Raw genomic sequence first — 22,948 nt, 5'->3', positions numbered from 1 at the left:
AACACAACACAAGCAGAGCACGGAGTTAGCGGTGGTGGCTAGCGGTTTATCGACGCGATTCAACGGCTCTACTTTGCAAATAGCCTTCAAACTAAAGTTGCTTGATGTTACAAAACACATTTACAGTCCTCAAGCACGTTTTCAAATAGCGTCGTGGCCGACTATTCTCTCATCGTCCACCGGCCGAGTCGAGCCCGTCTCACTCCCGTTGGCCACCGCGTCGGTGTTCCATCGCATCCGAATTAGGCTGAACAAACCTCCAACATTTTCTCTGTTCGTTCCACTCCAACCGTTGTAGTCCTTGGTGCTTCGGTAGTCGCTCGGCATTTTTTTTTTTTTTATTTCTGCGGACACTGTTTCGCTGTACAGCGACGGCCGCCGGCTGCGAAACCAAGAAGGCTTTTCATTGCGTGTCGCTCCGTCCGTCCAGCTCTCTCTTTGAGCTTTTTCTTCGGTCACAGAGAACAGAAACATCTGTAGTTCTACATTCGCCTATGGTACAGTTTCATAATAGTTTCAGTTTTTAATACGTGAAACTGTAAAAATCCACACGCGGGGCATTTAAAAAATGGCGGTTTTGGTCTTTTGTGAGAGACTGCCTTTGGCTTTCGTCAAAACTTTTACCCAATCAGTGCCCTGCACGTTGCTACGTCACCCATACGGTCTCAGTTCTGCTCGCTTCGAACCCCAAGGAGGCAGGTACCAAAATCGTAACCCCTGGGACCGTGCTGACCCGTACCGTACCGTACCGTACCGAGATGTTACCGAGGGCGCCTGTGGGTAAATGCCCTTAGTTAGCGCCGCGCAGCAGCGATAAAACTCGAGGTGGTGGCCTGCGCTTCGATTCACCACGGGGCGCTTTACTGCCCCCCCGTGGCAAAGTTGGCCTCGTTTGAGCGTTTCCAAAAGTGCCGTTCTGTTGTTGATTCAACTCATTCATACTCATCCAAACTGTCAACAGCGCCGTCGTCGATCGTCTGCCGTCTGCCGTCTCCTGTCTGCTCTTTCGCTCACTTCCCCTTTTTTTCTCCCCCCCCCTGCTGCCGTCTTAACCGCCGCACTCTGACTCTGGTCGTAAACCACAACCGTCCTCCTGAGGGCCCTTGTGCACCGGCGGCAGTGGCGGCCTCACTTCCTCTCTGCGTCTGCGTCTCCTCGCTGCTCGCCGCCTCGCCTCCCTTCGCCTTTTGTTCTCGCCAGCCTCCTTTGTGTTCCTCGCCGTCTCTTTCTCCAACTCCCACCGAGTCATTTGCTGTCTGGCAGCGTCTCGCTCCCGCAATTTTGTAGCGTATCCACCAGCCGCCGCCGCCGCCGCCGGCGGCTCCTCCCCCCTCCACCTCCGCCTCTCCATCTGTGCCGAGCGTTTGCGTTCGCTTTGCTAATAGCTGCCAGGTGAGGCCGGGGCGAGGCCCTCCCCCCGCGCTTGAACGTGCACGTGCGCGTGCACCCCTCCACGTCGCTGGTTTCCCCTCTTGCCTGTTGGCGGCTGCGGCTCCACCCGCTGCGCTCGTTTCCAGGTGTTAAATTGCATATTTCCTTTGACCTTTGACCCTCCAGTGCACCGGACGTGTTGGAACCGCTGCACCTCAAGATTACTGGCTGACAAAAAAAACCCTAACCCCCCCCAGCCAGCCAGCCCCCCTTCGCCACTGGGCCTTAAGGGCCGGAGCGGAGCACGGCCCTGCGTGCTTTCCGACAGGAACCCGGTGGCGTGCGCCTGTTTGTGCAGATGTGTCCGCGTCTGTTCCCTGCCAGTTATTTTCCCTCTCCCATACCGTCTCCGCTCCCTCTGGCCCAGTTTCTCCCCGCTGCTCGGACAGAGTCGGGGGATGAGCTTTGGCCTCTCGTGTACCTCTGCATGTGTGTGTGTGTGTGTGTGTGTGTGTGTGTGTGTGTGTGTGTGTGTGTGTGTGTGTGTGTGAGGGGCCTGAGATCCCCTTTTGCAGAACCCCAGCCGAGACAGGAAGCTGTAATTAGGGCAAAGAGGAGGCTTAATACCCGGCTCGCCTTGCCACTTTCTCAAGAGCAGAGCTGCCACGTTCAGAGGTTGGAGCTCCTAATTAGCAGTTGTCGAGACAATTGTGGTATTTCTTCTTTTTTTTTGGGTCGTTTGCCAGTTTAATGCTTCTTCTGTTCACCTTCTTGCTGGCATGGGTTTCACTCTCTGGGCGTCTGTCTGAGCAGGGCAGATAATTAGATGCCTATTTTGTTCAATTTGGTTATAAGCTGAATGAATAATAGGTTCTTCATCAGACTGCAGCACCATCATTTTTTGTGCACTTAGAAAGATCAGGGAAGTGAGATTAACAGCAGAGCAAGTAATCTGTTTTAGGTCAGATGTCATAAAAACAAGTGTGTGTACCAAAAAGGAAAATTTAAACTGATTAAAAATGTTTTTGAATTGATTGAACAGTGATATTGGCTACATAACAATAACTAAGATTTCAGCAGTGGTTGAAATCATTTGCTGCAGGAGAAACATATTTGTTCACTGTTTTCTCTGCTGTTAAATGAGAGGAGTCATTACCATCATCATTATTCACAGTTTGTCGTTTTTTTCATTTTGCACAGTTAAGAGTAGCGTTAGGGATCAGAAGTGCATACATTAATTCAATGAAGAGAAATGTTATTGTGAGCAGTGGTTTCTGTTGATGACAAAAGGAAGCATTGAACTTTGATGAAATTATATAATGGACCTTTAGGGCCGCCGGGAGAATGAGCAGTCGCTCAGAAACCAAAGTAGCAAAACCAGACGTCTGCTTCTTAAAAACTTTTATTTTTGTGGTCAATTTAAAAAAAGCAAAAACAAAACAACAGCATCCCACGGTGGTGATGTGTTTCAGTCAGCTTGCTTTCCGAGTGCCTGATGGACTTTTCCTTTGTGTTCTCACAGGACTGAATACTGAATACTGTCTAATAATTATGCTTCCAAATTGGGGCGGCCTTGATCATCGAATGCATTAAAGAGGATAAATGAAAGGCGGCCAATCTGGCCCAAAGTTGGTCCACGTTATTTGGTGATGTGAAATTCGTCCTCCAGCATTTTGTCACACTTACGGAAGTGAGAAATAACTGCCTCAAAAGACAGTTAATCGCATCGTCCATTATCATTATATTATTAGCACAGTCAGTTTCTCCAAGTAAGCTGGCAAATTGCAAGCTCATCACACTTTGTTTTTTGTCTGAACAAAGAAAATCCAAATGATTTTTCAGTGTAACAGCTGGAGAGAAGCCAAAAAAAAAAAATAGAATCAGAGAAGCTGAAACAAATGCATTTTTAGCTTCCTGTCAACAAACCTGTCATTTAACCTCCCTTGACATTTTTAAAGGGACGTGCGTCTATGTCTTCTTCCGCTGTGCTCAACTTGTTCCATCCATCCATCCATCCCTCCATCCATTTTCAAGACGCGCTTCTTCCTGAACTCAGGGTTGTGGAGGTCTTCTCTTCTGCAGTCTATCCCAGCTGGTTAACACGCTGGACAAGCCGCCAGCTCTTCGCAGAGACAAACAAAGACAAACGACCATTCTCACTCATACACGCACCTCCAGTCAATTTAGAGTTCCCAATTCACCTGACATGCTGTTCTTGGACTGTGGGAGCAAGCTGGAGAACCCAGAGAGAACCTCAACTTGTTCTGCTTTATTATTATCATGATCCTCTTCCCTCTTCAAACCCAAGTCTGACCCACTAAACATGCTGTACATCAAGACTGCTGCTCAGTTTTAGAAACAAAAAACAAACAAACCAAAAAACAAAGTCTGCTCTCTAGCGCCACCTAGAAACACCAAAATGGCCACTGTGGCCCGGGGAACTCGGTTGTTTGTTCATCAGACCAATGAGTCACACTCTGACGTCCCCCGACCTAAATGGAACAACAGCAAATCTATGATTTACATTTCAAAATGCACACATTTGCATGAAAATTTCCCCTGCTATCCAGGCCAAGCACAGCTTCAAATTTGAATACATGACCAGGGAAACACTACTGATGAGAAGTATTGTACCCATATATTATAACTGTAATTACAATTCTGTAAGCCTGCCTGGTTTTGATTTTACAAGCGGTTAAAGTTGCAATGTGGTGTCCAACCCCAATACGAATTAAATCAGAGGGAGAACAGTGTACTAGTCATTTGTATACTGTTCCATTTTTATGCAAAAAAAACAAACCCAATCATCATATCTGTGTCACACGAGGGCTTTTAAATGTGAAATGTTATATTAAGTTATATAAGTTATATGTTATATAAGTGTAATATTTGGAGATTTCGAGAGGAAACGGCGACATCAAGTGGTTAACATTTTAGATTGTAGCGCTCTTTTGTTTCCCCTCCCTCTCCCTGGCTTGCCAGTGAACTATGGTGGCCTGTGCACACCTGGACACCTCGTCCACGTTCTTGTTTGTTGGTTTATTTGACGACGCAAACATTCACCCTAGATAAGAAAGCGTACTGTGAGGCTGGCTGCATTGTCCCCACCTTAAAAATACCCTTAGTTCGTCTCTATATGGGTAGGAAAACCAAATTACTTTCATTTCACTACAAGTATACACTTTTATCACTGTAATAATGGCCAGTATATTGAGATTTTACCAATATAAAAAAAAATCATGTTATTTGCATATTGTACTTTTTTTGCATTGAGTGGTTCCACAGTGGGAAAAGAAAAATTCACCGGTGAGTCACACTGATGTGTTGTTCAAAGGTCAAACCAGTGTCATGCGGCTGAGTTTCCTGGACACCACTGGATGGTCACCAGCAGATTTCCAAATTAAAACCTGCATTTAAACTCCCACTAACAGTGTCGCTTGTTCCTCATTTCGGGTGACTTTCGGTGGAAGTTTTAACTAATCTCAGTCTCCCATAACGGCAACGGGGAAGTCATGAGGAAGTAAGATTCCATTATACAATTCTTTGAAGAGAAAGCCTTTTTTTTATTGTGTACCCAGTGGAGAGCAGCCAAGTCTAGCCCCCCCAACCCTCCACCCCCAGCCTATTTCCCCTGTGGTATGTCAGCTCGTTCGTGCTCTGTTCACACAGCTCCTCACTGCAGACGCTGGTCTTCACTGATTTGTGCCTCTGCTCCTCTCAGGGTCCGCTCACAGTCCTGAAGAAGAGGCCGCGTGGACATGAAGAAATAGAGCCACAAGTCGAGGTGAGTGTCTCAGCCAGATTTGGTCTAGATGTATTTTTTATGATTGCTTCATCCAGAGCTCTCTTCCTCTCCTCTTCTCCTCCTCAGGCCCTCCAGCTGACCTCCGGGGCCCGACTCCGGCCGAACAGGTGCGCCCCGGCGAGCGCCGGGCGATGAAGTCCAGCATGAGGCAGTGGCGGAAGCTGGTGCTGGTGGGCATGCTGGCCTGGGTGGTGCTCTTCCTCACCCTCCTCTCCTACTTCCTGGACGCCCACGTCAACGAGCCGCTGACCTCCGCCGGCTCCCTGCTCTCCCAGCTCCCCGACACCCGCCGCCTGGCCTCCGTGCAGCACCTGCAGCACTCCAGCCTGGGCTCCCGTCCCGACCTGGCGCCCGCCTCCACCACCGCGGCCAGCCCCAGAGATGACGAGCCGCCCGCGGGGCCGACGGCGAGCAGCTCCGCGACCCTCCCAGAGCTCGGCCTCGAGGGGAGTCGCGGCCCCAGCGGCGCCCCGCGAGCCTACGAGAATTACCTGGACCCCCAGAGCCTGGCGGCGTGGTCCTCCTTCGGCACGGAAAACGTGGGGTCTCACTCGGCCCCCGCCGGCCAGAGCCGGGAGAGAGCCTCCCTGGCCACGGAGTACCAGAGTCACGCCACCTTCGGCCGCAGCGCCGAGGAGCAGCAAGAGGAGGAGGTGGAGGAGGAAAATAACGGGAGGGAGCACGAGGATGAGGATGATGGTGGCGGCGGCGGTGGCGGCGGCGGTGGCGGCGGTGGCGGCGGTGGCGGCGGTGGCGGCGGTGGCGGCGGGAACAAAATGAGGACTACAGCGAGCCGCAGGGCCGGGGGCGACTCATCCAACCTGGACGAGTACTACCTGTCCAAGTCGCTGTCCGTGGTCCAGCGGCTGTGGCGGGGCCCCGTGTCGGCCGGCATGCTGAGCCCTCGGCTGCAGCGGGCCATGAAGGACTATGTCAGTGCCAACAAGCACCGCGTGTCCTACACTGGGCTCCGCCGGGGCACACGCAGCGCCAAGGAGCTGCTGTGTCAGGTGAAGGAGCGCGCCCAGCTGAGGACGGTGGACGGGTCCGAGCAGCCCTTCTCCTCGCTGGGATGGGCCCGGCTCGTGCCGTCGGTGCCGCTGGAGAGTCTGGACCAAGGGGCGGGACAGAGTCGCTACAGGACCTGCGCGGTGGTGAGCTCGGCCGGCGCCATCCTGCGCTCGGGTCTGGGCAAAGAGATCGGTGAGTAGCGATTGTGCAATTCCAGGTTCAATGTTCAAGGTAGCGTTAATATCCGTGACACGTACAGTACAGTGTTGACCTTGACATAACCTTGCTCGAGGGCACACAGACCTATGGTAAACACGCAGTGTTAAAGTACAAAAATAAGTGAACAACATGAGTCAGATGTGAAATTGGAATAAGTGGAAGATGTAAGTTGCAGTGCAGAATAAAGAAAGTGCAAAGAGGCTGGAATAGTGAGTGCAAAACTGCAGAGCACAGCAGTGAACACAAGTTATAAAATGTTAATAAATTATTTATAACGCACATTACATTTTTTTTGTGAATCTTAAAGTGCGGAGTGCAAAGTTTAAAAAAAATAAACAAACAGCCAAAAACAACATAAGAAAAAAAACATCACAAACAGACTAGGTAGTCAAATAAATAAAATTAAAAATAAATTAAGAATTCCATAAAATCAGGGAAAGGAAAAAAACAACAACATTTTTTTCTTTTGCGGACTGTTGCAAGTGTTTTTCTTTATCCATCATCAGTTCCGTGCTCCCGCTAAGTTCTTACGGATTTGGGTTGTTTGCTCAGCAGCGATGCATGTCACTGTAAGCAGACATTTTGACATTTGCTAAATGTCAAAAACAACCATGGAAAACCTGTCCAATTTGTCTTGAAATGCCGACCATGTTGTTGTTTTTCTTGCCAAAGTATTCACTCTAACCACTTGCAACGCTTCAGTTGGATTCCAGTTCTGTGAAGATTCATATATTCAGAGTTAGTGTGGAGACTGCAGTGTGTGCTTATTTTATTTATTCTTTAGAAAATTCTTCTGAGACAATTGAGACTGGGAAAAAAAAAAATCGACATTGGGATGACACCCCGCAATTAGGGTGGAGAACTTAATTATTTTGTGTGCAAGTGCAAAGCCACCATTGGCTTCAACTGTTCATTGCATTGGTGCAGACTAATACTCAAATATTGATGCTTACCAGACAAGTAAGACATGGCTAAAAAACTACTTTATGTCTTTAACACGATATTGTTGACTGGACACAGATGGAGAGATGAAACCCCCCCCCCCAAAAAAAACATACCATGACTACTTCTTTTTTGTGCGCACTCTTTGCCACGTCTGCTTTAAAGATTTTCTCAGCTAGAAAAAACTCCTCCAGGGACGGTGACCTCTCATTCACAGCGGCCTTGGCCCAAAGTAATAAAATCGCGGCAGACAAACTCTTGAGGGGATGTTTATTTTATTTTTTTTATTTTTACTCGACATGGACGCCATCATTTCCTCTGCTGCTGGAATCCAACCCCTTGAATGGTGATACCTTCCACTCCGTCACTCCGTCCGTCGCCGTATCAGATGAGGAAGAGGAGCCGAGCTTCAGCTTTAGCTGGCATGTAAACAGTGCCGGGGCGGCGTGCTCGCACCTGAATAGTGCAGCTATAACAAGATTAGCGACACCCGCGCTAAGTCGTTTAGCTGGGCTCACCGATGATTCCAGGTATTCAGGTTGTAATCGAGGGGTTAAAGACCGAATTACACGTCCGCGCTAACGTTCTACCTTAATCCCCGTCTTTGAATGCTGCAAAGAAATGCAGATTATATATATATATATGTATATATATATATATTTAATCCACTTTCAAATGCCAATTTTTGCACGACGTTAGCTAATTAACTCGTCAAGCTAGCATTGAGCAGGATTGAGCGTGTGCCCGGCACACATACATCTCCCTGTGTGCGTGTGTGTTTGTGCATTTGGTTTACTTTGGCAGCTCGCGGGTTAGTGGCGAGAGTGTGAAGTCAGTGACAGATGGCTCACTTGGAAAAAAAAGATAAATAAATAAATGAAAATCGTACCAGAACCCCGCCTTGGTTTGCTAATCAGACTTCTTCCCGTCACCTGTCGTCTTTATGATTTTCGGTTGCCCCTCACAACGTTTCCACTTTGTGCGTCGTCGCACCACGTCCTCACCATTTCGGTGGCTATATGAGACCGTGAGACCGGAGAAGCAAGTGCACCGAGGTGATTTATCTCTACCGCCCGTGCTTGACCTCGTGGTCCAGTGTGGATCTGTGATTTTCAGAGCCGCGCCGGCGGAGAACATCTGCAGCGAAATTCTTTCCACTTGTTTGTTGTTTTTCCTCCAAAAAGAAATGAGAAAATCCGGGTCAGACTTTTTTTTATGAAGCCGTAGGTGCGCACCACTTGGGTGCAGCGTTAGATAACCAGAGGGAGGAAAATAAAGGGAGATAGAGTACAGTGTGGGTGTGCGTTGAAAGGTTTTTGATGTCTCTCATTACTGTGTTTTCCGTGTGGACGTTTTACCGACCGGCTCCATCCTGAGCAAAAAGCGCAGACGACTTCAGCGTCAGACGCAAGGACGTCGTCCTAAACCGCGGCAGGTGGCTCTCAAGCTCTCTTGATGCTTCATCCTTCTCTCCCCGCGTTTGATTTCCGGCCAATAAATTTGTCCTATATTCACACAATGGCTATTGCTCATAAACAGAGGGAAAGACGTGCCTTCCAGTTTTCGTCGCACAAGCTTTTTGTTAAAAGTCCCAAATTGTAAAATTGAAAAATGTTTCACAGCACCCCCTCGGCAAAAGTTGGGAAAAATCGATGATCCTCTCTTCTCTTGTTTGTGCCTCCTATATGTAAACTTGTGCTCAAACAGTTCTGTTTGCAAGGTCACAAAGGGCACCGATACCTCACTCCTATATCTCCCAGGGTCAGTGACGGCGCCCCTGGCCTGGCGTTCTTTCCATGACCTTTTTTTTTGTCTCTTTCTAAATCGGAACTCGTTTTTTTTTTTTTTTGCAGTCAGCTGATCCTGCTGTCTTTCGCCCGGAGGCTGTAAACGCACGGCTAAATGTGCCTGCTTTTCTGGAGCTCTACGGTGCACTCATTTGAATTTACTAGTCATACGGGGCCGCTACACTTGGAGCCTGGGATTGGAATGAAAGATCTAAGCGCGGTAATGATACAGGGACCTTTGTAGGACATTTCTAAGCCTTACATGTGCCAGAAAATATAAACAAGTTGTCAAAGCAGGATGGGAAATGCTGTAATTCAGGCCAGCTTCTGCAGCAGCAGGAGGAGGAAGAGGAGGAGGAGGAGGAGGAGGACACTGGTTCAGTGTGTCATCATCGTCTCCGCAGTCGAGAGTGCTTTCCCCCCTTGACGCTTGGCTTAGCCACTTGATGGATGAGACGAAGCTCACAGAGCTGATTAATTATGGAGCAGCCTCACGGCGATCGGAGAGGCTGGATTCCTGCGTCGACTCTCGGCCTTGGGCTCCAACATGACGCTGAACTAGATTGACGTCCGCAGCTTTACGTCTGTCGGCTCCAGTCGGTTTGCCGTGTGATTACAACCCTGCGCAGCAGTGAATTGTTGAGAATGGAAAATAAAGACGGGGGGGGGTTATATTGTCTCTCGTGCGCGGGCTGGTGTTGAACTGAATGAGTTTTCGCGAGGCCGCCGCGGGAAGATCGTCGTCCTTTTGAAGAACTTCCGAGCGGTGGTCCCGGCGTGTGGCGGGTTTTCTCTTGTAAGGCGTTGCTGCCATCCTGTGGCCAACGGTATGCACTGCATCTTCACTTCGACGTGACACGGAAAAGGAGAATCCAGATTAGAAGTCAATTTGTTATTCAGGAGAACGATCAGCACTGATCATGTTTTTCGTCAGTTGTGCAGTATTGAGTGTGTAATATACACACACACATATATATATATATATATATATATATATATATATGTATATATATATATATATATATATATATATATATGTATATGTATATATACATATATATATGTATATGTATATATATATATGTATACGTATATATGTATATATATATATATATGTATATATATATATATATTTTTTTTTTTTTTTTTTTTTTTCTTCATTCCAAACGTTCCAAATATAAAAAAAAGTTTGTTTGATTAATTGAAAACACAAATGACAATCATGTTCTATCAATCTAAATTAATCTTCGACTTTTAAACAGAAAAATCTGACTTTCCCCCAATGTATAATGGCATACATCAGAAATACACGCTGGATTTGACACTTAATCCAACAGCGTGAGTGCGTGTCCAGCGGGGTTATCGAGTGAAAATGTAAATGTGTAGCTGCGAGATGAGATATACCACCGCGCTGATTGGCTTGTTGCTGAGGCAGTGGGTAATTGCGGAGGCAGGGTGAGGGGTGAGTATCGATCCTGCTCAGTTTGAGCTTAAACCACACTGCTGTTGTGGGAAATGCAGGGAAAAGGCGCTCAGCGAATGGGATTTGAAGGAGGGAAAGCCGCCCCGGTCAGGGTCAAAGTTAATGTAAATTATGATAAATGAGATCTGCTCTCCAATCTCCAGTCCAATATGATATTGTGCATCAATTTCTATTTGTACGGACTGCTTTTAATTAATCACCCATAGAGTGATAAAAATGAATTGAACTGAATTGAATTGCATCTTTATTTATGAGTTGAATCTAAACCAGAATCTCAACATGTGATCATGAGACCTGAAAAAATAGGATTTAATCTGTAGAATCTGTAGCAGTGACAGTCATTTGTAGCAACTCATCATTTTCTGCAATAATTTGATAAAAGTTGCAAAAAAAGATTCCACATTCTTCCTGGTGCTTTGCAAACTTCTTTAAATATCTGAATGAGGTCAGTTAAACAGGACTGTAGATCTTTTAGATGTAAACTTACAAACAATCTGTTCCTTAACAATATAACAACAGCAGCCAAACAGGAATGTGATGCTAAGAGGAGAGGAAGTAGGAGGCGCCAGCCGCCCTGCACTCAGACCTCTTTACACGTCTTTTTATTATTTTTTTTTGCAACGTTTCCCTGAAACATTACTCCAGATATCTTTTGGCTGGGTGCAGCGGGCGAACACCCCGAGCCGAAGTAACAAAAACCAGTGGGGTTGAAACGGCCCGCGTTGTGCGGCAGCAGCGGCGGCGGGGTGAACTGAGCGCGAAGCCTCGCCTGCCTCCCCGCTTGCAGACAAGACGGCGCTGTCGTGAATGCCAATCAGAGGCGTAACTCTTGACAGATGGCTGTGGCGCCCGAGTATCAGATCAGAAGCCGAAGGATCATCCATCCAGGTGTCGGAGGAGCAGAATCTCTCCATCGATCCGTGGCAAAGCCGCCACTTCTGGTTTTTAATTATTGCTTGTACATCCATCAAGCTGAGAATTTGATGTTGTGAGTGGGCGTCTCGCGAGTGGGCGGGAATGTGGATTATTATTTAATACATTTTTTTTCCCCCGTGAAGAAGCTCATGTTGCTGGATGGAGTACTTTGGCCAGGTGTCGGTGCAATCAGAATTCATCCCCGCAGCAGTCACCAGATTGTCAGTGTGTGGGCTTTTTTTTTTTTTTTTTTTTTTCCAGTTGGAGACACATGGACGGTGACGGTGAAGTGGCCACAGGGCCGGCCTGTACCTGCATTGCAAGCGCGCATTCATATGCAAAAGAGTGAAAAATGCTCATTGCCCTCGAAACAAAAGGCAGGGCTGAAATCTGAGGGTTAACAGTGATGTGAATATTTGTGAATAGCTTCAAACAGTGGCACTCAAAACGATGCGTCAAAACGATTCCTCATTCTTTTTTTCTTTTTTTTCTTTGATTAAAACCTCAGCGCTTGTTGACACTTTGTGTTTGGGCCACTTGCACTCTTCTAACTGTGACCTGTGTCTCTAGCTGGCCGGTCCCTGGTTATGGAATTGGCAAAGCTTCCCTATTTACCTCTGTTGCTCTCTAAACTTCTTCTGTAGGCCACCTGCTGTGATGTCACAAAGGGCACAGTACACCACTCTTTCCCCTTTCTGGCGATGATGAAGTTCCACCATTGCATCTGTTTTGGCAGGGTGCTTGAGTATTTTTGCAGGAGACTGTGAACACAGGGCTAAATCCTCTCTTTTCTCAAGCTCAGTCAGAGTTCTTGGACAATTAACTGTCTGGGATGGAAAATAAAGATTAGTAAATGTAAATAATGTGTGTGTGTGTGTGTGTGTGTGTGTGTGTGTGTGTGTGTGTGTGTGTGTGTGTGTGTGTGTGTGTGTGTGTGTTTGACGCTGAAATTCTATTGAGGCGAGATTGGAATGAAAAAGGAAACAATCCACTCCTACGATATTCTATTTTTTTGGATCTAAAAAAACAAAACACTTATTGGATCACATCGCAACTTTTTTTCCCCCCATTTCCTGCCATAATATCTGTCTGCGTCTCGAGGTGTCTGTCAAGGTCAGTCCATTACCGGCTCTTTGTTTCCCCTTTTCCAGATTCTCACGATGCAGTTTTACGCTTCAACACGGCGCCCACCGAGGGATACGAGCGAGACGTGGGGAACAAAACGACGATACGCATCATCAACTCGCAGGTGAGCCAGTCCCCGGCCGCTGCTCCATGAATAATAATAAATCATTAATACTGATGTATGGAGTGCTGGGTCAGCGGCGCTCGCTGACACACGTGTCAGATGTGCAGGGGGGAAAACATGCTGGAATTACGAGTGATTCGATTAATTATTTTCAACGTGCATTGATGTTTTATTGATGGCGGCGGTGTTCGCGATGAGATGATAACTCATCAATAATGCATTTCCTTTTGCTCTCTTTGCACATTTTTATTTAATCTATATTTGAACACACGGTTCTTTAAGGGGAGTCCCGTACGTTCCGAAATGAAACAAGAGCCCAAAGCAGGCCGGGCGGCGGCGGCGGCGGCGGCGGCGGCGGCACTGGGACTTTACAGAATCATACATGAATAAAAATCAGAAAGTTTAGATTAGATATCAGTGGCAGGGATAAATAAGTTGGTGGAAGCTGGGTGTGTCAAAGACAGCCAGAAAAAGCACTGAAATCAAAAGGGTTGACTTGCTGTTGGACAAGGCCTGTTGCCTGTTGGATGTATTAGAAGAACTGGATAGGGAATGGAAATATGGCGGCGGCCCAATTTCTTTCCAGTGGCCACTCGAGGTACTGCAGCAACAAACAAAAAGAAATCCTATGGGCCCAAAAAGTATTTTTTTCCATAGACCGCGAAGACAAAACAAAACGCCTTCAAAACGGCTGACAGGACGAGTGTGACCTGAAACGCGATTCATAGCAAATCTTTCCATTGTAGATTTTTCAGTTATGGTCTTTTAGTCGTTTAAAAAAATGATAAAGGCCAGAAAATCACCAGAAAAGAGTTTATTCCCAGCGTGACGTCACTACTTCGCACGTGCTGCTGTGCCTCAGCTCATTCTGATTTGCTGGTGGTTCTGATGGCCAAACAGATCATGTGAGTTTCAGAGGCATGGTGGGAAGTGACACTACCGCACATACTCTATGGGCCCATTAATGCGAAAGTCAAAAACTGGGTGAGCAACTCTGAATTGAAATGAATGGGCCGCCATCGTGGACTCTGGAGGCCTGCTTCAAACCCACTGCAAATAAAATAGTAAAAACAAACGGAGACGTGAGGTAATCACCGTATCTGATCCTTCAAAAAGGAATGTGTGACTCTGCCTGTTTTTTTGTTTTTTTTTAATGTATTCATTTATTTTAACACACACATTTCTACCTACAGATTCTGGCAAACCCGAGGCATCAGTTCAACACGAGCTCAATCTACAAGAATGTGACCCTGGTGGCCTGGGACCCGGCACCGTACACCCTCGACATGGGCAAGGTCAGTAGCGACAAGAGCACAAAAATGCTGACAGTGGGTGCGGCACACCACCACAAGCACACCTTTAACGTCCTTTTTTTTTTTTTTTTTTTTTTTTAGCACTTCAATAACTTCACAAAAATTGAAGCACTCTTCCAAACATCTGTTTTCAAAACAGGGGAAAATAGTCTTTTGTGAATATTGTATCCGTGCCTCTTTCAATTCTTCCCTCCTTCTTCCCTGTCTTCCTGTAGATTTTGCCCGCTTAATTTTTCACTGGGGCTAAAAATAGAACGGCTCGTCCTGTAAATGACCAGTGATGAGCTTCCGGCCTCTAACCTTTTGTTCCCGGCAGGGGAGGTTGTTGCGAGAGCCCTTCACCGCGTTCGCTGGCATTTTCCGTGTTCGCTTGTGTTGTGTAAAGCCCCCCACCCCCCACCCCCGGCCCCCAACCCCTACACAAGGACAGAGGTGTGACACACGTGTGCTCTTTACATAAAGAGCGGTCGCGAAAGAAAAAAAAAAACAAAACAAGTAATCATATGTTCTTCTCTTGGTCAGCACTTTATTGTGCCGCCGCCGCCACCGCCAAAGCCAATTCAGCGGCGACACAAAGGGCTCCTTGGAGGCGCGTAATGAGATTTTTCAACGGGACACGATGCGTTTGAGCGACCTTCGACCTCCCTTTTATACCACTCCGCTGCCCACAACTGGCACCAATAACAATGACGTGGGTCATGGCCGTGTAGCTCCTCACGGCTGCCCGCCCGCCCGGGCGTCTGCCTTTGGCCACTCCGTCTCCCTAATTAAAATCTAATTCAGAAAATGTTTTTTTTTCTTTTTTCTTTTTTTTTTTTTACTCTTCAATTCTTGTAATAGCCCGTGGGGGACGTGCGACACATGGAAATTAGGCGGGGGAAAAAAAAATTGGAATCATTACCAGGGGAGCCTGGAGGTTTTATGATGTCCTTAAACAACTTTAATTATTTCATCAGATTTTACTGACTGAACTCCAGTCAGTCCACTTCACTGTCTTGCACAGTTCTGTTTTTCTTTTGAAAAGTGAAAGAGCCTGAAGTAGAAAGTATCCTAATAGTCCATCCATCCATTCATCTTCTATACCCGCTTATTCCAATTCAGGGTCACGGGGGTCTGCTGGAGCCTATCCCAGCTGTCTTAGGGCGAAGGCAGGGTGACACCCTGGACAAGTCGCCAGGTCATCGCAGGGATCCTAATAGTCTTGATGGAATATTACGAAAACAAAGACGCCCCAAAGACAAAACCATTATCTTATTGCATTTTGCTTTTCAAGTTTTCTTTCACGTAGTCTATGTTAACAACTTAATGGGACGTTCTTGATAATCATAACGACTATAATTTGAGAATTGGAGCTGTTTTCTAACAGCGTCAAAGCCTTTTCTGCAAATCCATTTTCAAACTGTGTTTTCTATTGAATCGTTGTCGGTGACCTGCGTTGCCCGTAGAAACACCACTTTGTTCAGCGCAAACAATGGCGCGGGAGTCGGCGCTTGGAAATTAATGTATCTTATTAGCCCTGAATATAATCGCTGTTGTTGAAGCTCTTTTGCGGCTTTGAAAAGTCGTCAGTTAAATCATCAGAATGCGGCTCGGGGGGCGAGTAACGGCACACTGCCAGCGATGTCACGGCGTCAAGGTTGCGAGTTCAGTTCCCGCACCGAGCCTGTGGACCTTGCGTCTCCTCCCTGTTCTGCAGCTTCCGTCGGGACATCAGGCTTAATTGCAGCTCCAGACCGCGGATGTGAGCGCGGCCGCCCCCCCCCCGCTGCTGCTCCCTCGCCGATAAAAAAAATTAGCCGGTCAACGGGGGTGCCGTCTCCGCAACGTGCGCTGCCCGCACTGGCGCTGGCTGCCTTAATGGAAAGTGTTACTTTAATTGGCCGCCTTTTAAAGCAGCTCTAGGTAACTTGAGCTTGCTACGAGTGTGCTACGACAATAACGTTAACTTTCATCGAGGTTACTTATTTGGTTCCATTCCGTCATTTTACAATCCTATGTATTTGTAATAGTAGTATGTAAGACTACCTAATAAGCGTGTGACGTTGCTGTATAGTGGTTCGTCCGGCTGGTCGGGTCGCGCTTGAAACTTACGCAGTGCAGTTACAGCCGGCACAACCCCCCCCTCTCGCTGCCGAGGCGGCACCGTTGATCCTATTAATCGGTTATGTACCGTTTTACTGAGTTTGGAATCGTAATTGTATGGTCGAAAAGTTACCTAGAGCTGCTTTAGAATCAAAACAGCAGCCACGAGTGGCCGTCGCGTCATTATTCAGGACAAATCAAGCGTGGCCGCCTCGGCCGCCAGGATGAATGTGGAGATGCAATGATGCAAATGGAGAAGCTTGTGAAAAGATGTCGGAAACGCCGTAAGGAGCCGGTTTGATTTAGCCCCCGACGTGCTCTTCCGTTTTTCTTCTGATTACCACCAATTTCCTCGGCCGCACAGGGAGGTGCCAGATCACCGCTGGCCGCCAGCGTTTTGAAGATTGCGGCGATGCACCGCGGAAAAGCCCCGCAGAGCTGCGGCGCCTTCCTGCGCGCTTTTTCATTTTTCTATTTTCTTTTCTTCTTTCTTCCTCCGTCAGTCCGACAGCAAGCGTTGAATGAGTTCAGTCGCAATCGCAGTCTTCCAGCTCGTGTCGCCTCCTCCAGGTTCTGTCTTGTATCACCCATCCCCTCAATCCCCCGTTCATGATTTTGATTGATTTTGTTCATTTTGCTTCACGTCTATTCTCTTAAAAAAAAAAAGAAATACCCCTGGAGTGGAAGGAGCGACTTTGCCTCCATGTGTGAGGTCAAGTGGAACGAAGAGTCGCGCATTTGACGCGTTTTTCTGCTGAAGAACCTTTTTTTTTTTTTTTGAGAGGATGTTCGCTTTGACATGACCGAGTTCTGGTTTCACAGCCTCTCCGTTTTGTTTCGCCATCGCTACTCCGCCGACGTTTTTCTTTCTTGTTTTTTTTTCTTATTTTTTTTTTGCGCTTGGGCTTTTCTTCAGACGTCAGGTGTGGGCCGCTGAAGGCTCTCTCTGAGTAGGTGAGGCCATTTGTTCGAGGTGTCGACACTGACTCAGAGCACGACTCCCCCGGCAGCAGCTTCGCTCTTGATGGGCTCTGTGGTGCAGCGGCGGTTTTTTTGGACCTTTCACAGCCAACTTGGTCATTTTTTTTACCTCCCCAACCCCTCAATCTGTCAGAGAGAACATCATTTTTGCTGAGTCTGTGAACCGTGACTTCAGCTGTAACTGTTTTTTTTCCCCTGCTTGTTCTTCCTCAAAGCGTGCAGTGTCGGTTTGTTTTGATTTGAAAAGACAAGCGCTGTCATCGGGACTCAACATACAGTATCTATATATAATATATATATAATAACACATGTATTCCTGACCTGCTGCTGCTGCTGTGGGGCCTTGGCTTGAGGTTTTGCTTGGCGTTTTAACTCGCACAGCTCCTGCAGACGCTGACTGATACGATCTAGATGATTATTTTGGAGTCAGCACATAACACAAGTGCACTGTTAACATAAAACAATATAAAAGGAGTCTAGTCAGTGTGAGTAGTAATGAGTTATTTTTTATTGTTCATTTATATATTTCAAAGCTTCTAATAACTCTGAAAATCTGTGAGAATTTGCTCACATTTTAAATGTTAAATCTTTACATTTTTGTTAACAGAAGAAAAATTTTCCACCTCGTCGATGTCTCCCTGCGTAAAGAACCTCCTCCTCTGCACGCCGGTCGGCATCCTGTTCTGACGATTCCCATCCTTTTGGTGCATTTCATCAGCTGCGCTGCAGCTCTTATTTCAGTCGGCGCATGCCGCGCACACCATCCATCATTCATGTCTTCCAAGCAGCGATAAAATCCTTACGTGAAACATCCATAAAAGATCATCCACCGTGAAGTTGGCAGAGAGAAACTTCCAGCTGAGCCTTTTATTCATTTACTTATTTATTTATTTCATTTATTTATCTGCGCGACTGTTCAAACATTCGAGGTCACTGACTCATTTCTGCATTGAACTCCATTGTAACCAGTTTTATGAAATAATCCACTGGAATGCTATGCAATTGTTATGATTGCACAGAAATCAAACAATGTCGTTTCCAGAAAATGACAGCCATCCCTCAGACCGATGGACTCCAGCACCCCTGAAAGTGTGACTGGATGAGAAGTGGTGGCAGTAAAAAGATGGATTCTTTATTGTTTGGGTTCTTTTTTCTTCTCTGCAGTCAGTCAGCCAGACGGCAGTAGCAGTGTCAGTTTGTGCAGTTATTTAATTATTGAAAAGAAAAAAAAAAAAAGGAATAAAAGGTTGCGAGTGAATTAATGGAAGTGAATGAAACAAAGTGACAGTCTGTCGACTCGGCTGTCCGCTCTGCTCATCTTTTACATCTGCAGTCGCGATTAATGCACACTTCAGGATTGAGTCTTGCAGCTGCCAGCAGCGGACTGACCACTCTTGTGTTGTTCGGAAGTTTTTACTCATTCATCTTGCCAGCCTCCTTTCACAAAAACAAAGAAACAAAGAAAAGACATTTTCATCCGCCCTTCTTTTCACTTTGACAAAACTGATGAGCAACTGCAGCGAGAAAAAAAGAGAAAAAACAAAGATGACAATTTCCATCACGGCCGCCGTTAACTGAGAAACACAGAGTGACTCCGGAGGCTTTTCTCAGTAGAGAGGATATTTCCATTTCACCTCTGACTGGTTTTGGCAAGAGTTGGATTAAACCCGGCGGCACGTCGCAACTAAGCTAGCCTTAAAACACCTGAGTGGCCCGCTTGAATGGGATTTATCCAGTCACATGACCACCGGATTTAGAAATCAGGTAACTGGATGCTAAGGAGCAGGTTTGTTTGTGGTGATATTTAGTGTGTGGGCTACTGCAGTAACAGTATTTTCAATATATTACACTGTAACTTGAGGTACATCCTGGCAAAATACTGTAACAAAATATTCCAGGAAGGAGGTCAAGCGATTTCAGATGATGACTTAAAGGTTGCAGTATTTTTTTTTTTTTTTTAAAAAAAAGAAGGAATAAAAGATCACATTGATTTGACTGTGTTTTTTTTTTTTGACATTCAGAGTGTGACAATGTTTGGCCCTGGAGGATTTCTGTCGGTTTTTGAGTTTTTTTCCCAGAGTGGCAGGAGAGCAACGGCTTAAGGAGCAATCTTTTAATCCGCTCCCACTTGAAACCTGGAGCCAAGGTGCAGGGAAATAAAAACATTGGTGTTTGTGACAGCCGTATTGATCTCGTTTGACCTTCTGAATGCACGTTTCTCAGCCGCAGCATCGAATGGATCGTATTTTGTTTTCTTCTAAATTGTCCTCTAACTTCCTCTAACTCTAAATTTTTCTTGCCCCCCGACCCCCACTTTCCCTTCCGCCTCCCTCAGTGGTACGCCAGTCCCGACTACAACCTGTTCGGCCCCTACGTGGAGCACCGCAAATCCCACCCTGGCCAGCTCTTCTACATCCTCCACCCCGGCTACATGTGGCGGCTTTGGGACCTGATTCAAAGCAACACTCAGGAGAACATCCAGCCCAATCCTCCCTCATCCGGCTTCATAGGTGAGTACACGCCACGTGCACACATATGCACACACACACACACACACACACACACACACACACACACACACACACACACACACACACACACACACAGGTGAGACACAGGAGTCCCCGTACCGATGCCTCTGTACTCTTATCTCTCAATTTCCTTTGCCGATAATGGGAGGCGGAGGGGATACACGCTCGTGCTCGCGCGTGCGCATTCCGCGGGCCCGTGAAGACGGAGGAAGATGATGAATTTTTTATCTTGGCCGTGCACAGTGACATTATCAGCATGCGGCTCGGCTCCGCAGTGCACCGCCAATTGCCGCTGCCGGTGGTTGGTGGCTGGCGGTGTGCAGACCTCAGCCCGTCCCGCAGACCCTCCATCATGTCAGCGCGCGCTTGATGTCGGCGGTTTTCATCAATTTCAATCTGTCTTTTTCCCCTACACAGCACTAGAACAAAGCACCCGGCGCTGGCAGGAACAATTGCTCACCTCGGGCCTGACGCACCATTTTTTTTTTTTTTTTTTTTTTCTTTCTCATGTTTGACTGGCGCGGCGGATATTTTCACTGCCGCCGCTGGATGCGTAAATATTTCCTCGCCGCCCGTCGCCTTTGAGCTACGACGAGCTGCGGCGCCGATATTTCTTTCAAGCCGACGCCCAAGGCGGCGTTTGAAGGCGATATCCGCGCGGCGCCGGTTAATTTGCTCGGAAAATCAAAGTGACAATTTCACATTTCAGACATTAAGGCCGACGCGACGCTACGCCGTAATGGAAAAGCTCCGCCGCCGTTTTGACGAACGGCGTGCGCTTCCCTTCATTTCATCCCTGCGGGTTTGAGGGTTTCTGCTGCCATTACCCGTAATAGACCAATTCTGAATGAATATCTTGCATTGAATTGGTGCAGCAGAAAGCACAGATGGGATGTCTGGAAGTGTTTGAGGTTAGGTAAAGGGTAATTTAGAGTAACACAGAGAGTCTCTGCACACACCCATCCATGCCTTGGGTCAGTAATTGTCATGTCTGACAGCGTTTTTCCTATAATCTCTCAATGCATTCATTTCTTTTGTACGTGTTTCTGCATTTTGTTTTGTTTTTTATTTAAAACAAACAAACATGCGCACACCAGCGACTAGTGATCTGAGGCGCTTTCTGTCTCCTTCTCATATCTTGACAAGGTGAGAAACTGCTTCTTGTCAACCCATGCGGCACTTTTATGAAGCAACACACAGTAATTACTCATCTGGAGTTGTGTCACGGCAAACCGTTGACTGTAAGGTTGTGATTATACAGTATTATATTATCAATCCACTGTACATCACTGCTCTTCCTTTGCAGGGTACTTTGCCATTTTCAGCTGAAAATAACCACCACCACAAGAACATAATGATGATGCATTGATAATAACTGATAATAACATGACCAATTGAAATGACTAATAGTACAATTATTGCACAGTCTGGCCTGTAACTCTAATATGACCAAATTTAATGTCTTTTTAAATGGCCTTCTTTAACCTATGAGTAATTTGATGTCATATATATGATATACTATGATGTCATAGTATACATTTGCAGCGGTGCCTCCGAAAGACCAAGTCAGTCCATCATTTACCATCCCTTTGTTATGTCACTAAGGGCTCACCCTGGTGTTTGTCCTGTCCTCTGACACCGTCTTGTTTTTTTTTTTTATCTTCTATCAATCACCAGGAAGGTCCAACAAAGCATTGTTTCTAGTTGGAAACAAACAGTTTGCAGTGTACTCACGAGAGTCCCGGGATAAAAACAGAAATAAAAAATATATATTCTCAGTTTTAATTTACCCTTGATTCTTTCACGTCGCCGGGTATTCCTTCCAAAACAACCACGAAACACATTTAGTAGTCCGTGCAGCACCTTGTCAGCGTGGCGTTAGCGTCCCGCAGCTGCTGGGACTCTCTGTGGAGTGGCTGTCCAGTATCATTTGGCCTCTTAACGGGCGGGATGTCATTTACACCTTCATCTACATGCTGAGAGAAGGTCAGCCATCGGTGCGAAATACCAGCAAAGTGTCATCGTGAAGGAATTCCAGGAGGTCCAGAACCGCGGCGAATGCGTCTCATAGACCTCTGCACAAAGCTCAGTGAATTTTTCCTCATGTCTCCAACCACCGCGCTCCATACCTGTCCGAGCAGCCCTTCATTACCGTTTCCCAGGTTTCAGTGCTTTGAAAAAGGAAGGAAGGAAAGGAAAGAAGAAGGAAGAAAAAAAAAAAAAGAACCTCTCATGGTGCTCACTTTCTGCGCTGGCTGCAGAAAGTGGCAGTGAGAGCTTGTGTGTAAACAGTCACTAATGTCTGAAAAGCAAATACGAGTCATCATCTCTGTAGGACATCGGTTCGGAATTTAATGCACAATTTTATACACCCGCGCACACACAAAAAAATATTCAGTCACAACGTCATGCGGTAGCAGAAATGATGGCTATCAAAAGGGGGAAGGCGGTGGACACGGACACACAAGTAAAACCAACTTAAAATGGGAAGCATACCATCCTGACTTTAAAATAAACTGTAGAAAGGTTCAGACAGCGTTCAGGACAGAGTCTTGCGTGAGAGCTTTGGATCCGTTCACGCACTCGAAGGATGGACTAAGCGAGAAAAGACATGAACACATTAATTCACATCAATTTAGATACTCACTGAAGCAGCGGCGGTGGCGGCGGCACAACTCTATGATTGACTAACTTCAACACGTACATTTGAGTCGTTCAAACAATAAATATTAGTAAAAATCATCTCGTAGACATGCTGACGTACGCAAAAGAGACCATATGACACAAAGCAGAGGCCCACACATTGGGGGATGGAACGGTTCATGGGGAAAGAAAATGTCCAAACTGTTCGGTTCGGACGGAGTGTGTGTGCTCCGCTCAAATGCACTCTTGAGGTCCTCTCTGTCTGGTTCCTTCTGATGTTTCAGAAACCATTCACCGGAATGGCTGAAGAATCCATGTCGACATAGTGTGAATGAAGCGGAAGTGTGGACTTGTCAGCCATGGCAACAGTAAACACTGAGGACGGGGGGGGACTTGCCGATGTTGTCGCTGTTGTCAGCACAAAATATTCCACAGTGACAGTGAATTCAATGAAAAGCATATTGTGACGAGAAATGTCAGACTCGTCGTTTCGGCATAACTACAGGACATGCTTTTTTTATGCTGAATTATTGGGCTACATATCCTCACTGGCATGTGGTATTTCTGTGGCCTTGAAAGTAACATCTAACACCTACCACAAAAGTGTGATATGAGC

At 46.6% G+C, this 22,948-nt stretch overlaps 1 protein-coding gene across 5 annotated transcripts in view; it reads left to right on the top strand.

Moving 5' to 3' along the window:
* st6gal2a (ST6 beta-galactosamide alpha-2,6-sialyltranferase 2a) overlaps positions 1-22,948 on the top strand; it is a 67,690-nt gene that overhangs the window by 36,565 nt on the left and 8,177 nt on the right. For 4 of the 5 annotated variants that reach the window (XM_076040377.1, XM_076040378.1, XM_076040376.1 and 1 more), the window contains 5 exons: positions 5,093-5,155; positions 5,243-6,379; positions 12,685-12,782; positions 13,976-14,077; positions 19,494-19,668. In XM_076040377.1, the coding sequence (XP_075896492.1) occupies positions 5,308-6,379; positions 12,685-12,782; positions 13,976-14,077; positions 19,494-19,668 (1,447 nt within the window). In that variant the 5' untranslated portion in view covers positions 5,093-5,155; positions 5,243-5,307. Of the gene's footprint in view, positions 1-5,092; positions 6,380-12,684; positions 12,783-13,975; positions 14,078-19,493; positions 19,669-22,948 lie in introns of all 5 variants that reach the window. The other variant, XM_076040379.1, reaches the window with a different exon arrangement.

Source organism: Nelusetta ayraudi, unplaced genomic scaffold (genome assembly GCF_046127955.1).
Source record: "Nelusetta ayraudi isolate G7.1 ecotype Tasmania unplaced genomic scaffold, CSIRO-AGI_Nayr_v1 ptg000060l, whole genome shotgun sequence".
Lineage (NCBI taxonomy): Eukaryota > Metazoa > Chordata > Actinopteri > Tetraodontiformes > Monacanthidae > Nelusetta > Nelusetta ayraudi.
The sequence above is the reverse complement of the archived record's forward strand: the minus strand, read 5'-3'. Positions and strand labels throughout refer to the sequence as shown.